Source organism: Myotis brandtii, unplaced genomic scaffold, assembly GCF_000412655.1.
Source record: "Myotis brandtii unplaced genomic scaffold, ASM41265v1 scaffold690, whole genome shotgun sequence".
NCBI classification, from domain to species: Eukaryota; Metazoa; Chordata; class Mammalia; order Chiroptera; family Vespertilionidae; genus Myotis; species Myotis brandtii.
The window spans coordinates 218785-235176 of record NW_005370701.1 but is presented as its reverse complement, the minus strand read 5'-3'; the positions used below and the strand labels follow the sequence as shown (position 1 = coordinate 235176).

The 16392-nt window shown below is 43.4% G+C and overlaps 1 protein-coding gene across 1 annotated transcript; it reads left to right on the top strand.

Moving 5' to 3' along the window:
* Positions 1-6: 6 nt before the first annotated feature.
* On the top strand, positions 7-14539 carry SLC20A1 (solute carrier family 20 (phosphate transporter), member 1). The gene is made up of 10 exons (XM_005881817.2): positions 7-303; positions 406-546; positions 736-821; positions 6548-6644; positions 8823-8942; positions 10329-10598; positions 10713-11271; positions 11837-12022; positions 12839-12923; positions 13510-14539. The coding sequence occupies exons 1-10, from the start codon at positions 39-41 to the stop codon at positions 13666-13668; spliced, it is 1968 nt and encodes a 655-aa protein (XP_005881879.2). The 5' UTR covers positions 7-38; the 3' UTR covers positions 13669-14539.
* The last annotated feature ends 1853 nt before the right edge of the window (positions 14540-16392 follow it).

Below are 16392 nucleotides of genomic sequence, written 5' to 3'. Positions count from 1 at the left end.
CCACGGCCCCCGGCGGCCCGCTGGAGAAGTACTTGTGGATGCTGATCCTGGGCTTCGTCATCGCCTTCGTGCTGGCCTTCTCCGTGGGCGCCAATGACGTGGCGAATTCGTTCGGCACGGCGGTGGGCTCGGGGGTGGTGACCCTGAAGCAGGCCTGCATCCTCGCCAGCATCTTCGAGACCGTGGGCTCCGTCCTGCTGGGGGCTAAGGTGAGCGAGACCATCCGGAAGGGCCTGATCGACGTGACCATGTACAACACCACCCAGCACCTGCTGATGGCCGGCTCGGTCAGCGCCATGTTCGGTGAGTTCCGTGCGGTGTGCCCCTCACATGACTGCCTGCAGCCTGCGCCGCATCCATGGTGGGGTTTTGTCATTGACTGAGTCAAACTTGACTGTGTTGCAGGTTCTGCCGTGTGGCAGCTAGCGGCTTCGTTTTTGAGGCTTCCCATTTCTGGAACCCATTGTATCGTGGGCGCCACCATTGGTTTCTCCCTGGTGGCACAAGGGCAGGAAGGTGTCAAGTGGTCCGAACTGGTAAAAATTGGTATGTTTCATTCAGAATGGCTTCTCAGTTCTTGTCCTGTCCCGTGGCATTACCTGTGGGGGAGTGTTGTGTAGAAGGGGCAGAGGGACAGACTCAAATTGTGGAAACAGCATCCTAAAATGTAAAGTGCGTTTTGGTTCCTGACTTTTGTTAGTTGTTGATATTTGTTCTTCGTGTGTTCTATTCCAGTGATGTCTTGGTTTGTTTCTCCGCTGCTTTCTGGGATCATGTCCGGAATTTTATTCTTCCTTGTTCGGACATTCATCCTCCGTAAGGTAATTTTTCTCTCCCCCCCTTTTATGACCTTTAGGGGGTCCGGTATTAAAACCAGTAGCATTCTTGCAGTGTAATTGGTGTGTAGGTACATGGCCTTGGGAAGTTGAAAAATTCTTTGTTCTGTACACCTTGTGTATGTTGCTAAGTTCTCTGCAAGAAGCAAGCTTTCACTAAGAGGGTATTCAGGGGGGGAATTGAACGAGCGCTTTGGTGTGCTAAGGACTAGAAGAGACGGAGTGGAAAATTAGGGAAAGGTATTTAAGGTGGTTTTGCCCAGCTATATGCAGATTACTACTTTAAACCACCGTCATGTCGACTGTTTTGAATTGTAGGCTTGGGGTTCAACAATTCACAATGTCCCCTATGGCTTTTTCTTAGTGCCACGTAAATGGAGTAGTTTGGGTCTACATAGTTAATTCAGTAGAGCTGATGATGCTTCTAACCTGTTTATAAGCTTCTAGGTGGAGACTCTACTTCTCACTGTGACTTAGACTCTAATTCCTTAGAACTGTTTTGTTTTTCTGGGCCAAAAAAAAAAAAAATCCAGAGAGCCATTTCATTTCCTGTCCACTTGAGAATGCCTTTTCAGGGACCCGATAGCATTTCTTTCATCAAGAAGTCTGATGCTGGCTCCAAGGTGGACAACAAGGGGTGTTGTCATTGGACTGAGTTTCAGTGAGAATAAATGCATTTTTCTAAGAAAACAAAGTTGTCCTTTTTCTGAGGTAAATGGCTCTTAACTGTCCATTGTAAGTTCTTAAAAATGCTTCTAAGCTGTAGAAATCTGAGTGAAGGGAGATAAGTAGCTTTATCCCCAGGGGAAAGAATATGTTCAGACCCACTTGTTTGGTCTAGTTGTAGGCTTCTCTAGGGAAGGAATGGTACCTCTTCTCTATAGAAACTGACTGGCATTAGTATGGAAGAATAAAGCAGTTCAGTGCTTTGAAAACTTGAAGCATTTGTAGCCTGGAATAATTTGAGAGTAAACAATTCATCGATATTAACTGTCTCAGAGTTTGGTATTGTTTATACTGCAAGCTGGTATGACTACATCTACCTTCCCACTTCCCATAGCTGTCTCATAGGACAATGTGATGCTTAAATCGGAGGCTTGCTAGTAGTCAGACCAGATGTTTTAGTAGTATTATTATTAAGTCACACAGCTTTGTGCACATCAGTGAACCAGGAGAATTGATAGAAAATCCCTTATTAGGGAGTCCTGCTTATATAAAGGTTTACACTGGGTCTCTGTTGATTGATTATTGGGAAGCAGATGCATCTGATACTGGAGGGGTTATATGGGTCTCAGGACAAAACAAACTTGTCTTCTTTACGGGGAATGGTAGTGCTCTGAGTACAAAGAGATTTTTGAGATGCCAGACCTCTTGTTTGAGGAATGCATGCTAGGTACTTTTATCCCCAGTTATTGAGAGCTTCAGTTAGATATATTAACTTCATTTAAAAAAAAGTGTTTTTATTGATTTTAGAGAGAGGAAGGGAGAGGGAGAAACATTGATCTGCTGCCTCCCGCACGCCCCCTACTGGGGATTAAACCCATAACCTGGGCATGTTCCCTGACTGAGAATTGAACCTGTGACCTTTGGACCTTGATGCTCAACCAACTGAACCACCCTGGCCAGGGCTATATTAAGTTGTGTGCCAGGCCAGCACAGCCAAGGGTTTGGTGAGCCTGAGGGGGGCAGCGAAGGATTAAAGAAAAGACAAAGAATAAGCTGGGTCTAGGACGTGGATCTCCTGCGCCTGGCTAAGGCCACAGAGAGAGACCCAGATAGCAAGCTGAGCCTTTATTTTATAGTCAGAGTTAAATAAGGTAGTGGTCACCATAGTTACAATGTTCTTGTGAGTTTCACTTGCTTTGGCAGCACTTGCTGCACCTCCCACAGCCCATCAGCTACCCAGATAGGATCTAGGGAGCTCATAAGGTCAAGCTTAATTATGCTAAAGAGGGCTGTGCCCTCTAAGCTGGGACTTGTTTGTGGCTTTGCCAACAAGCCAGTCTGAGGCTTAACCCTACAGCCGCTCCCTACAAAGTTGTATGGGTATGAGGGTGGACATGATCAAGAATAACTGAAATAGTGTTTAAACCAAAATTGACTTTGAGGGTCTTCCTCACTTTCCTTTTTCCCCCGCCCCTCCCCCCGGGGGCATGCACTTCTGCACATATTCTGTGTCCATTCTATCAATAACGCGAGTTTTCAGGCAATGAGTGTGACTATTTCTGGCTAGTTAGGTTTTAACTCTCAAGAAGTCATCCTTGGATGAGTATCTTTTGGGGGTCCTGGCTGTTAAAATTTTCCAATTTAAGTTTTTGTTTTGGAAGTTGACATTGAAATTACTTTTTAAAAAGTTTCCATTCTCTGAATGTCTGTTCCATGGGCATTAAGTAGTCTACTAGGGAAAAGCAGAATGGAGATGAGGTAATTCTGTTAAGGCTGTTGCCTGGGCAATAGCCCTAGCTGGTTTGGCTCAGTGGCTAGAGCGTTGGCCTGTGGGCCAAAGGGTCCTGGGTTCGATTCCCGTCAGGGGCTTGTACCTTGGTTGCAGGCTTCTCCCTGGCCTGTGCCCTGGTCAGGGCTCATTTGGAAGGTAACCAATCGACGTGTTTCTCTCATATCATTGTTTCTGTCTTTCCCTCTCTCTCCCACTCTCCATAAAAAGCAATGGAAAAATATCCTCGGGTGAAGATTAACAACAGCAACAAAAAAGGACTGGGCAATAAACAGGAATAAGGGAAGGGGAGGTTTTCCTGTTGAGTATTTAAATTCTAGTTAAAACGGGTCTTTCAGCATTTTCCTTCCCTTCTATTAGGAATCACATTGGACATCTTTTCAAACTCAGAGAAACCTTTTTCTTAGACAAAAGCTTACTGGAACATTCACTATGTAAAACACGAACTGTTCTGGTTGAAGATGGGGAGTTATGGAGACCCCTTTCCCATCCCACATAAATGAATAAGACGTTATTTCCAGATAAAGTTTTAAGGAATGTTCGATGGGTCATTTGGTAATAAGTATTTCATAAAATTGTTAGCCCTGGTTACTTTTTAGCCAGTGGAAGAGGAGTGACTGCGAAGTCTGGAGTGAAAGGGAGCGGTAGATTGCTCAGGTTTTTCCTTTTACCTGGACTCTTAGGAACTTTTTTTTTTTTTTCTTTAAATATATTTTATTGATTTTCTACAGAGAGGAAGGGAGAGGGACAGAGAATCAGAAACATCCATGAGAGAGAAACATCGATCACCTGCCTCCTGCACACCCCCCACTGGGGATGTGCCCGCAACCAAAGCACATGTCCTTGACCGGAATCGAACCTGGGACTCTAGCCACTGAGCCAAACTGGTCAGGGCAGGAACTTTTTTATTTTTTTAAACCATGAGCCTGTTATTTCATAATAAACTGGTAGTAGTGTCATTCATTCCCTATCCCAGGTAATTTATTACTGATTACTTTGGAATATGTAATTGAGCTATACAGAAAAGTAAATACAGCCCTACCTGGTTTGGCTCAGTGGATAGAACATAGGCCTGCGGACTGAAGGGTACCCGATTTGATTCCAATCAAGGGCATGTGCCTGGGTTGTGGGCTTGATCCCCATAGGGAGGGGGCATGAGGGAGGCAGCTGATGGGTAATTCTCATCATTGATGTTTGTCTCTTCCTCTCCCTTCCTCTCTGAAATCAATAAAAGTACATTAAAAAAAAAAAAAAGAAATACATGGCTACTTCTTTTTGACCAACCAAGTAAGTACAGTTTGATTTGATATCAAAATACCAAGTATTATTTGAAAATCTCTTAAAAGAGAAGTCCCTATCTAAGTCTAGAACCCTAATGGTTTTTTTTTTTAATATATCTTACTGATTTTTTACAGAGAGGAAGGGAGAGAGAGAGTCAGAAACATCGATCAGCCGCCTCCTGCACATCTCCTACTGGGGATGTGCCCGAAACCCAGGTACATGCTCTTGACCGGAATCGAACCTGGGACCTTCCAGTCCGCAGGCCGATGCTCTATCCACTGAGCCAAACCGGTTTCGGCCCTAATGGGTTTTGATTGGGGGTGGGGTGGGTCTTAAGTTCCTTGAAGAGTTTTCTTCAAACCATAGATAGTTCTTTTTAAAAAAATATATATTTTATTGATTTTTTACAGAGAAGAAGGGAGAGGGATAGAGAGTTAGAAACATTGATGAGAGAGAAACCCTTCAGTCCGCAGGCCGATGCTCTATCCACTGAGCCAAACTGGTTAGGGCCCATGGATAGTTCTTAAAAGAAAAATGTATATACCCCTCAAGTTCATAACCTATTGACCGCCCTTGGGGTGTGACCCACATTGTTGAGTTGCTCGGGGAAGCTTAGCAGTCCCTAGGTTCTCTATGTTACTCATGGTTTTTATTTGGGCCATTTACCTGTAGATAGGGGAGCTAAAACTCACAGTGCTTTTCAGTAAGGGCCCATCTCTACTGACTTGGAGTGGCACCTTATTTTCTCTGGTTTCGTTGATCTTAAGCTAGTGCCTCCCTCTTCCCACTGGTTATTCTGGAAGCTTTAGGATAACTTTGGGGTCTTTATCTCTTTCTCTTCCTCCCCAAGATTTTCCATTGGATTGTGATCAAGATAGCAGTAAACCTATAGGTCAACATCTTTACAGGTTAGCCTTCCCATGTATTCAGATCCATGCTCTCATTCCTAAGTGTTCGACTTCCGTCTTTTCCTGTAAAATTAATACACATTTGTTGTAAGTGGAACTCTTCTTGTCTCCAGTCACACTGGCCTTTTTGCTGTTCTTAAACATTTCAAGTTTTGTCTCAGGGCCTTTGCACTGGCTGACATCGCTGTCTAGAATATTCTGCCCCAGCCCCCCACTCTCCACCCCCACCCCACCAGATAGCCAGGTAGCCGGCTCCTTCTCTACCCCTAAGTGTGTACGTGGTTGTTGACTTAAATATTCGTGTCTTTGCTCCACTGATTCTTCCACACCCCCCCCCCCTTCCTGAATTAAAATGTACTCCTCCTTCCATCATTTCTCCTTACCCTTCTTTATTTTTCCTCATAGCATTTGTCAGTACTTTACATTGTTCTGTGTTAGAATGTAAATTTCAGTTCTGTGAGGGCAGGGACATTGTCTCATTCACTTCTGTATTTCAGTGCCAAGAATAGTGCTTGGCACAGTCGGTTGAATGAGGGGTAATCTGGTGCACAATTGGTTTTTATCTTAGCACTTGGATAAATCATTAATAATGGTGTATTTATCAGATGTCTAGATTAAGGTGGTTGTTATAGGTATATTCTACTACATAGCGTATTTGCAAGAAATCTTTACAGGTAAGAAACGTTCTAACATATCAAGGCCTGTTTCTTGACATCTCTTAAATGTCTAGTACGCCTTCAGGTGTGTGTTCAGATTTACATCTGGAACTCTGAGTGTTAACTGATTTTTGGGGACATTACTGGTGTAGGTAGTCTTGTTAAAAACTGATAAACAAAACGAAAACTCAAAACAAAAAACACATAAACTTAACTTCAGGAAGCTGTAAATTGGCCTTGATGAACAGAGTTCCAGGAGCAGATGTAGGAAAAAGCCCAACTGGGCTCGGGAACTACTGTGGAGAAACAGCTATTGGCATCGGAATTCCTGAACCTGTCCTTTTACAAGGTTGTATAGACATGGGCTAATTGTCACAGCTTTTAGGTATTGATCTTAATGTTATTTTACAGGCAGATCCAGTTCCTAATGGTTTGCGAGCTTTGCCAGTTTTCTATGCTTGCACGGTTGGGATAAACCTGTTTTCCATCATGTATACTGGAGCACCTTGTAAGTACATATCAGAATATTTAGATGTGAATTTAAAGTTGTTTACAAAACTTGCATTAAATGCCCAATTTACCCCTTTTTGCTTTACAGGGCTGAAATCTCCTAGAAGGTGGCTGGCCTGCACCCATTTCAGAAGGCTGCAGGCTAGTGTATGCTGAGTTAACCTAGATAGTTTTTCAACCAAAGAGACCTGCTCAGATTCTAAATCACTACAGACCTTTACTCTTTAGTCTTCACAGGACCCAAGATAATATGGTCTTCTCTCTCCCTTTCTCCTATCTATGCCTAAATACTGGCATTGGTACTGGCCTCAACTGCTGGCTGCTGAAGAGTTCTTAGTTCTATCTGGTCTTCAATAATCAGCCATTTAGCACTGGTTTGCTTGATATTTTCATTTTCTCTCCCAAATGGAGCCACTTTTATTTCTAAGTACTAAATTTACTCCCCTAAACCTGCTTGGATGAGAAGAGTTGGGATGTTTAACACCTGGCCTAAGTGCATGTGGAAGAAGAATTCATGCAGCTAAGAGGAAAAGTAATTTGTGAGAACGTAAAAATTGAAATATTCATGTTGGGGCTAAGGCAATTTATGGATTAAATTATGATGCATGTTTAATTTAGCAACTGAAAAAGATTGACAACTTGTAACTTGTCAGCAGGGCTATACCTACCTTGATTAGCTTGGTTGTGCTGTCTAGGTTTATTTGGCATGAGGGTCTTTGACCATTAATTCAGTGCTCCTGTCCTTTGACTGGAAGAAATACATGTATGTTGTTGCCTGGGACACGTGCATATAGTGGGGGAGAGGGGAAAGGGAACTGGAAAGTATCTGGAAGCTACATGACCTATGAGAATATTGATCTTCTTTAGAGCTTACTAGACACCTTGCCAAATGCTGCAGGCAAAGGAAAGCTTGGATGCAGCATTTCCATTGGTTTAAATTTGGTTCTTCATGCTAACGTAAGAAGTCTCCAAGAGGCTTTACGCACTGGTGTTTATGTAGCAGCAGCAGAGCTCATAGTTCAGTGAAATTAGAAACATTTTCAGTCGTTTTGAAAAGGGAAATTGGATATTTTTGTTCTGCCTTTTGTGGATCACTTACAAGAAAAACCAGTCTCATTTCCCTTTTTAAACTTGGAATGTGGGCAAATTTAAATTGTGATGGATATTGATTGCATTTCATGTATATTATAGTTTGTGTGGCTTTACATGATGAAGCTTGATAGCAGGAATTGAAATGAAAAGATTTGTAGTCATTATAAAACTTGCATTTTGAAGGGTTCTCAATTTACATATGACTTTAAAATAGTATTCATTTTTGAGGGGCCAGTAGAATTGTCATTTTATAAATAATTTAATTCATAATAAGCAAAAGAAAGCAGAACAACCATAAGTAACTAAGCTCTTGGATAAACTAGAAATCAAAACATCTTTTAGGCTTAAATAGATTCTATGGTGTTTTGCTTCTGTCATAAATAATATACTAGAGGCTTGGAGCCTATTGACATTTCAGTGGTAAGCAGATGGTGACTGATATTAATGATCCCTGAGCCTTACGAAAAAGTAGACAAGTTTCTAAGATACAGCTTATGAGTGCAACTACCACTAAATTATTTTTGTTTTGTGAAAGACTCCTTTGAACTGTTCTTATCTTTTGATAAGTAATATCCTTGTTTTCTGTATCTTAGTCTAAGAGATAATAATCTTGTTTTAAAGGATTTTGCTGGAGGATAGTACAATGGCTGTGATAACTCCACAGAGAATTCTATCAGTATAACAGATGTGACTATGGCACCTTCCTGTGTAATGTGCACAGCCACCATCTGGAGACGGGAGTGGGGTGGTTCCATTTATTTCCATAACTAGTAGATTCTCAGTATAGTAATCCCCATTGTCTAAGGCAAAGAAAGGGAAAAGGCTAGTTTGTGAAGGCACTTGGGAGACGTCAGTCTAGTAGGTATTTAAAGTGGGCCAGACTGGTGTGGGTGTCAGGTGACAACTAGATTTTCCTCCCAAGTCTGTATAGCCACAAGCACAGTTGATCCTGTGGACCTAAAGCTGGCAGCTGCTAAAGGGCGATGGGCTGGCTTGGGGAACCTGAGTCCCCCCAGGAGGGTTTACACACTGTGGCAAGGGCTTTAGCCCTGGGGTTTTCAAGATGCACCATTTTATCTCCTAGTGCTGGGCTTTGACAAACTTCCTCTGTGGGGCACCATCCTCATCTCGGTGGGATGTGCAGTTCTCTGTGCTCTTATCGTCTGGTTCTTTGTATGTCCCAGGATGAAGAGGAAAATTGAACGTAAGTATCACATTATAGCAGAAAATTTAACTTGAAATGTGCTATTTCTTTTTGTTTGGCCACCTATAAAATTCCAGTATTTGGATATATTGACAATGTCAGAAATTTTAAATGAATATTTGAGGCTATGGGTTTATCAACCAAAGTATATTCTTACTGACTTAAAATTATCTGAGACTGGTCAGAGGGAATGTTGGACCTATGCTGTGGACACAAGCTGGGCATTTATTAGTGAACTGTATCTTAATCAGTTTCCAGTAAGAGCAGATAGACGGTGTAGACTACATTAAGTGAGAATACTTAAGGGTACCTTAATGAAAAAAAAATGCTTTCATAAAAGAAACATTGACCCTAATTCTGTGTGGAACTTCGTATTTAGACATTGAAAGCTATGGCTATCGTATATATCCGGCTTTACAGTTCTCAGAATTGTAGCACAAATCCTAGAGGTGAACATCTCCAAGTGTCCTTTAGCTTCATTTAGGCCATTGCTGCACACAGTTGTGCTGTAGTTAAACACTAAGTAAATTCTGGTTAGTCTTAAATCTTGTATTCCTTTCCTTACTGGTGGAGTTCTCTTAATACAATCTTTCTCTGCCCTTTTCACTTGCAAATGCTCAGTGGGTGATGTGGTTTGCTGTGTGGAAGGGAGGCAGCACCGGCTGCAGTGGCCTTGGGAGCAGTGCTGTGTCATGCAGCTGCACTGAGCGCCTGCGCACAGTGGGAACGAGGCTCAGTACTTACTGACCTCGTTTCCCCTCAGTCTGGGAGGAGATGATACAAGTCTCCCTAATGTTTTATGTTCTGCTCTAGCTTGACTGTGATGCCTGAATGAGCATGTAAACTCTGGGCATTGGCTTGATAGGCAGAAAATATCCCTACCTAGTTGTGGAATTTAGTCAAAGGCACATCTCTTTTATAGAAGTGGAAATTAGAGTTGTCATCTTCCATTGCCTGCACTGAGCTGTGTTGCTTCGCTTGAATTCATGGAGGGCTTTTGGGGGAATTCCTTTTTTAAAAACATGAACTAGATGCAGTCCAAATTTCAATCCGTTGCCAGCCTTGGCTTGAGTTCCTTTCACTACAGAACAGGTTGTCAGGGAACTAAGCATGGCCTATGTGTAAAGGAAAGGACACAACAGAACCCACAAAGCCTTTGCTGTTTGGTCCTTTATTGAAAAACTTTACAGCCCCTGATACTCAGTGTCCTGCATTGTTGGTTTCCTCCCAGGAAAAACGAGACGTGGCAAATACAACAGACAGGAAGATGGTTCTGAATTTGTACTGAAGTTTACATGTTGAGATGGACTTTTTTGAAATGGGGCAAGGGGAGATGTGGAACAACTGGGTTTGGTCAAAACCAAACAAAAATTTCTTCTTTTCTAGGAGAAATAAAGTCTAGTCCTTCGGTAAGCCCCTTAATGGAAAAAAAGAATAGCTTGAAAGAAGACCACGAAGAAGCAAAGTTGTCTCTGGGTGACATTGAAATCCGGAGTCCCGTTGCTGAGGCGGGGCCTGTCACCGTGCCCCTGCGGGCTGTGGTGGAGGAGAGGACCGTCTCCTTCAAGCTGGGAGACTTGGAGGAAGCGCCGGAGCGAGAGCGGCTTCCCAGTGTGGACCTGAAAGAGGAAACCAGCCTGGACGGCCCCATGAACGGTGAGTGGAATTTCTTCGGCGGCGGGGGAACAGTTTCACTTTTCTGCTGGTGCAGAGGCTCACTGGTGCCTCGTGATGCTCTTTATGTTGATGTTTCCTTTCGGTCTTGGCCAGGTGCAGTGCAGCTGCCTAACGGGAACCTAGTTCAGTTCAACCAGGCCGTCAGTAACCAGATCAACTCCAGTGGCCACTACCAGTATCACACGGTGCACAAAGACTCCGGCTTGTACAAAGAGCTGCTGCACAAGCTGCATCTTGCCAAGGTGGGCGACTGCATGGGGGACTCCGGTGACAAACCCTTGAGGCGCAACAATAGCTACACTTCCTATACCATGGCAATCTGTGGCATGCCTCTGGATTCATTCCGTGCCAAAGAAGGTGAGCAGAAAGGTGAGGAGATGGAGAAGCTGACGTGGCCGAACGCAGACAGCAAGAAGCGAATTCGAATGGACAGTTACACCAGCTACTGCAATGCAGTGTCTGACATTCACTCGGCCTCTGAGATGGACATGAGCATCAAGGCAGAGATGGGCCTGGGTGACAGAAAAGGAAGTAGTAGCTCTCTAGAAGAGTGGAACGACCAGGATAAACCAGAAGTCTCTCTCCTCTTCCAGTTCCTGCAGATCCTCACAGCCTGCTTTGGCTCATTTGCCCATGGTGGCAATGATGTCAGGTTGGTGACTTTGAATCTTAGCACTCATTCTGTTTTTAAACTCTTTACTTTTTTATAAGGCTATGCTTGTGGCTGTGGTGGTTATGCCATCTGTGAGACTGAATATCTAGGTAGGATGAGGTAATAGCAGTTAATTGACTTAATAAAACAAGCAGCAAAATTTTCTTTGGAGAGCTTTCTGTGGGTGGTAAACGGATATTGTTCAGAGAAGCCTTTTTGTCTGTGGAGATGGGACTCAGTTCTTTGATAATAAATTTTGGGCTGTAAGATGGAAAACAACATCTTTGCTTTGTGGGATGAGTTTGCAGGCTGTTGGCATTAGTTCTGTGGTTCATAAACTGTTGGAGCCCAGAGTTGCTTTAGGCTCCCTGTGAGAAGACAGCCCCCACATGCATGGTGCCCCTCAGAGCAGCTCTCCTCCTCTTGTGTATGTGGGTTCCATTCATTTTCTGTGAAACAGACCTATTTGCTAAGTGAGCTTCAGGCTTCATTCAAGACAACTATTAAGTTACTCAGTTTTCAGTTCTGTCTGAAAAGTTAATCTTTGCCCTCACTTTTCTTTCAGCAACGCCATTGGCCCTCTGGTTGCCCTGTATCTGGTTTATGGAACGGGAGATGTATCTTCAAAAGAAGCAACCCCAATATGGCTTCTGCTGTACGGTGGTGTTGGCATCTGCATTGGTCTGTGGGTGTGGGGAAGGAGAGTCATTCAGACCATGGGCAAAGATCTGACGCCGATCACACCCTCCAGGTAAGCTGGGAAGGGGGCCTTGTTCCTGGGGTACACACAGCTGTGGTGCTGCCACATGAATCTCTCTTTAGTTAAAGAGACCCAGTTTGTCTAAGTTCTTGATGATCTCACTGTTGCTGTGAACTTTTTAGGTTTAACTCCAGTGGTCTCACAATAATAACTTTTTCGAGGAAGATAGGTCTGCTAAGTGTGAATTGCTGTATATACTCAGCCTTTGTTTTTTTATGATGGTCTGTTGCTCTTTTTTTTTTTTTTTAAATTTAATTGCTGTATATACTCAGCCTTTGTTTTTTTATGATGGTCTGTTGCTCTTTTTTTTTTTTTTTTTAAATCTTATTGATTTCAGAGAGGGAGGGAGAGGGGGAGAGAGAGAGAAACATCAGTGATGAGAGAATCACTGATCGGCTGCCTCCTGCACACCCCACACTGGAGATCGAGCCTACAATCCAGGCATGTGCCCTGACCAGGAATTGAACCGTGACTTCCTGGTTCATTGGTCAATGCTCAACCACTGAGCCACGCCGGCTGGTTGCCTTTGTTTTATTTGGGACCCAAGGAGGATGTCTAACAAAAGTCTTCAAAATAAAAGTGAATGTTTTTCAGGGGCTTCCACAAAACCTTACAACCTCATGCGTTAGAGAAGAGGGAGAAGAGAATTCCCATGGCCTGATTGAAAGGAGATTTTAAGAATTCTAGCCAATTAAAGAGGTCCATGAGTGGGGCACAGCAAGTTGGCATTAATTTTGAGGTAGTGGTAGCTTATAAAAAACACACCAAGTTTCATTCTTAACAAGTCATCTTTTTTTTTGTCCACAGTGGCTTCAGTATTGAACTGGCATCTGCCCTTACTGTGGTAATTGCATCCAACATTGGCCTTCCCATCAGTACAACGCATTGTAAAGTAAGTGTTATGTCACGTGCTGTGTCATTTGAATGGTTCTGGTAATATGTAGGCTATTAAAAAATACATATTTTTTATTGATTTTAGAGTGGAAGAGAGAGGGAGAGAGATAAAGAAACATCAATGATGAAGGAGAATCATTGATTGGCTGCCTTCTGCATGCCCTACACTGGGGATTGATCCCGCAACCCGGGCATGTGCCCTGACCGGGAATCGACTAGTGACTTCCTGGTTTATAGGTTGACATTCAACCACCGAGCCATGCCGGGTGGGCTAGGCTTTTTTTTTTCTTTTTATATATACTTTGGTTTAGAAACTTTTATGCAGTGGATCTTGAGGAGTTGTAAGTTTAGGACATGTGTCAAGAATATAAAGCCTTATCATAATATACCCCAGTTGACAAATTGAATGGTTGGGTTTTTATATTGCCTTCATCCTCCCACAGGTAATCTCCTTAATGTGTTATAAGTAAACCAGCTTTCCTGGGCTTGGTCTAGTTCAGCAGTTACCTACTTGAGGTCATGCGCCTCTTCACCAGAGCACCATTGGAATTAGTAACCAGTTCTCTTGCCTGTTTCTCTCCTAGGTGGGCTCTGTTGTGTCCGTTGGCTGGCTCCGATCTAAAAAGGCTGTTGACTGGCGACTTTTTCGCAACATTTTCATGGCCTGGTTTGTCACGGTCCCCATTTCTGGTGTAATCAGCGCTGCTATCATGGCGTTCTTCATATATGTCATCCTGCCCTGACTGGTTTGGCTCAGTGGATAGAGCGTTGGCCTGTGGACTGAAGGGTCCCAGGTTTGATTCCGGTCAAGGGCACCAAAAATAAAAAAATAAAAGAAATATGTCATCCTCTGAGCGGAAGCTATTTGGGATGAGAATTGTGCCAGTGTTTGGACCACCACAGCATTCCCGCTCCTCTGAATGATTACAGTGATACAGGAGACCCAGGACAATCTACAGTTTGGGAGCTGTGGGAGGAAGTATTACTTGTGCTACATTTGCTTTTGTGCTAAATATGACTCGTCTCAAAATTAGCTATTTAAATAGCCAGGTTTCCACTGGTTCCTATTGGCTGTGACTTCCTGTACATATTTATCTACTTTTTGTACCCAGCTTCAATTCCATTATTTTTTAATGTTGTGTCTGAAGATAACTTGTGATTTCTTTTTTTTCTTAAACACCATTCAGAGCCATTTGACATATAGTATGCTCTGGTTGGTGGTGTCACCAGCTTCTGCCTGAACACGCACAGGGATGTAACAACAAAAACATATCTGAAGCTTCCCTTGTAGCTCTTAGTCAAATAGTCATTTGTACTCTGCCCTCCTGTTGGCAGTGGCAGGTGGTTCTGTTGGCATTTGTGGCATTTGTGGGGACGAGGTTCTTGGGCACAGTAAGAATGTAAATTAGTAACTTCCTGCAAGCAGTTGACTGACTGACTTATTGCTATGAAGAAGTAGGAAGAAAGCCTCTGGCAGTTGTGGTTTCTTTAAGATTTCTGGCAATGTGGGATGGATGAATGGAGTGTGAACTTCGGGCAAGTTAGATGGGACAGCCTTCCATGTTCATCTGTCTACCTCTTAACTGAATAAAAAAGCCTACAGTTTTTAGATAATTGGTTGTCATGGTTTTTGTTCATATGTGAAGCATCGGGGCTCCTGATTAGTTGTCTTTATCCATTAACAAGTGACACCAATACCCAACTTCGGTTTTCCCCACTCCTCCCTGTTAGGGTTCCTGTGATCTCACAACACATGACATCCTCCATGGGGACTATTGGGAGTGTGGCATATTTCCCTTTAAAAACATTAAGTTTTTTTCAACTACAGTTAACATTCAATATTGTATTAATTTTAGGTGGATGCATTTTTCCTCATACTAGCATAACCTAGGCGTTTCACATTGGCACACACAGATCTCTTCACTGTTTTTAACATCCACAAAGTTCCCTGTTTGAACAGAGTATTTTGTGTTGTTGTTAATTCTCACTCGGTATTTTTCCATTGATTTTTAGAGAGAGGGAAAGACAGAGAGAAACATTGATGTGAGAGAAACACATCGATTGGTTGCCTCCTACACACCCTGACCAGGGTCTGGGCCGGGGAGGAGCCTGCAACCAAGGTACATGCCCTTGACCAGAATCGAACCTGGGACTCTCTGGTCTGCAGGCCAATGCTCTATCCGCTGAGCCAAAACAGCTAGGACTGAATGGACTATTTTATAATTGTTTTTCAGCTTTGCTATTACAAAGAATGCTCAGATGTGTGTGTGTGTGTGTGGCAGGCTCAGCTTCATTTACAAATCTTCAGTGTTGCTTTCTTTAGTCCTGACCATGATCTCTTCTTTCCTTGGTCAGAATAGTAAATGGAAAGTGTAGCTTTGCAAACTAGGTTGATGGTTTCTGCCCCGAGAGCAAGTTTTAGGAAGATGCTTTTTGGCAACCAGACTGTGCCTGAGAGATTAGACTTGTGCCTGAGGGATTAGACCACTGGTTGGGTACACGCTCCACAGAATCGCTCAGTAAATGTTCATCAGGCTCCGCACTAAGCTCTTTATGCACATTTAGCCCTTGAGACTTGCGGTAGGTCTCACCCTTATTTTACAGCTGATGAAAGGGGCCTGGAAAACATCTGTGTTTCACAATACGTGCTAGCAGAGAGACAGTCTTTGGGGCTGGCTGGAGGTGGCCTTGTGCGGCTTTATTTGAGGAAGGTGGCCGGGGCTGTACTAACAGGAACCTGGTGCTATGCCCTGAACTGAGGTCTGGAGGAGGCCCTCTGAGTTTTAATACTGGCTTCCTCTCCTGGAGCCATATAACCTCAGAGCCAGACCGTCAGCTCTGAGGTGAAATGGAGAATAGTAAGCCTCCAACATTTCCCCTGTGGCTCAGGAAAGGAGGGGGGCGGGTAGGGGATGAGTTGTTTTTAAATCAAGGTTGTGTGCATATTAAGGAGTCAGGTGGTTCAATAAGGCTTGTAACAACAATGGATCTGCCATCCCTGTTTTTTCCTTTCCTAAGGCACCGCTTTCAACCCTGGTTCCTCTGTGTCTCAGTGGTGTTAAGCCTTCCCTTCTGCATACACAGACCCTAACCTCCCACCATCACTGTATTACTGGGTCTTAATTTTGGTAAGATCAGTATTCTGAGCCTTTGAAAGGTAGTGCTGAACTGCTGAGTCATACAGTGACTCTACTGTGATCACTTCCTGACATTTTGTTGTCCTGTTCTTGTCACTAATTGATCTCAAAACTCCCAGTTGTCTGATTTTGTCTTGGGACCATCAAAAGCGACAGGCATGGTCTCTCTCCATCGTGGAAGGAAGCCTTACTCAGCTTCTCATCTCATCTGGACAAGTTGTATATCTGTCCTAAAATCTTCCTCATCCTTCTGGGCATTTCTTTTACCTCCTTTGTTAAATTTCCCGTTTGCCGTAGCCCATTTTTCATTATTTTTTCTTTTGGCTTATT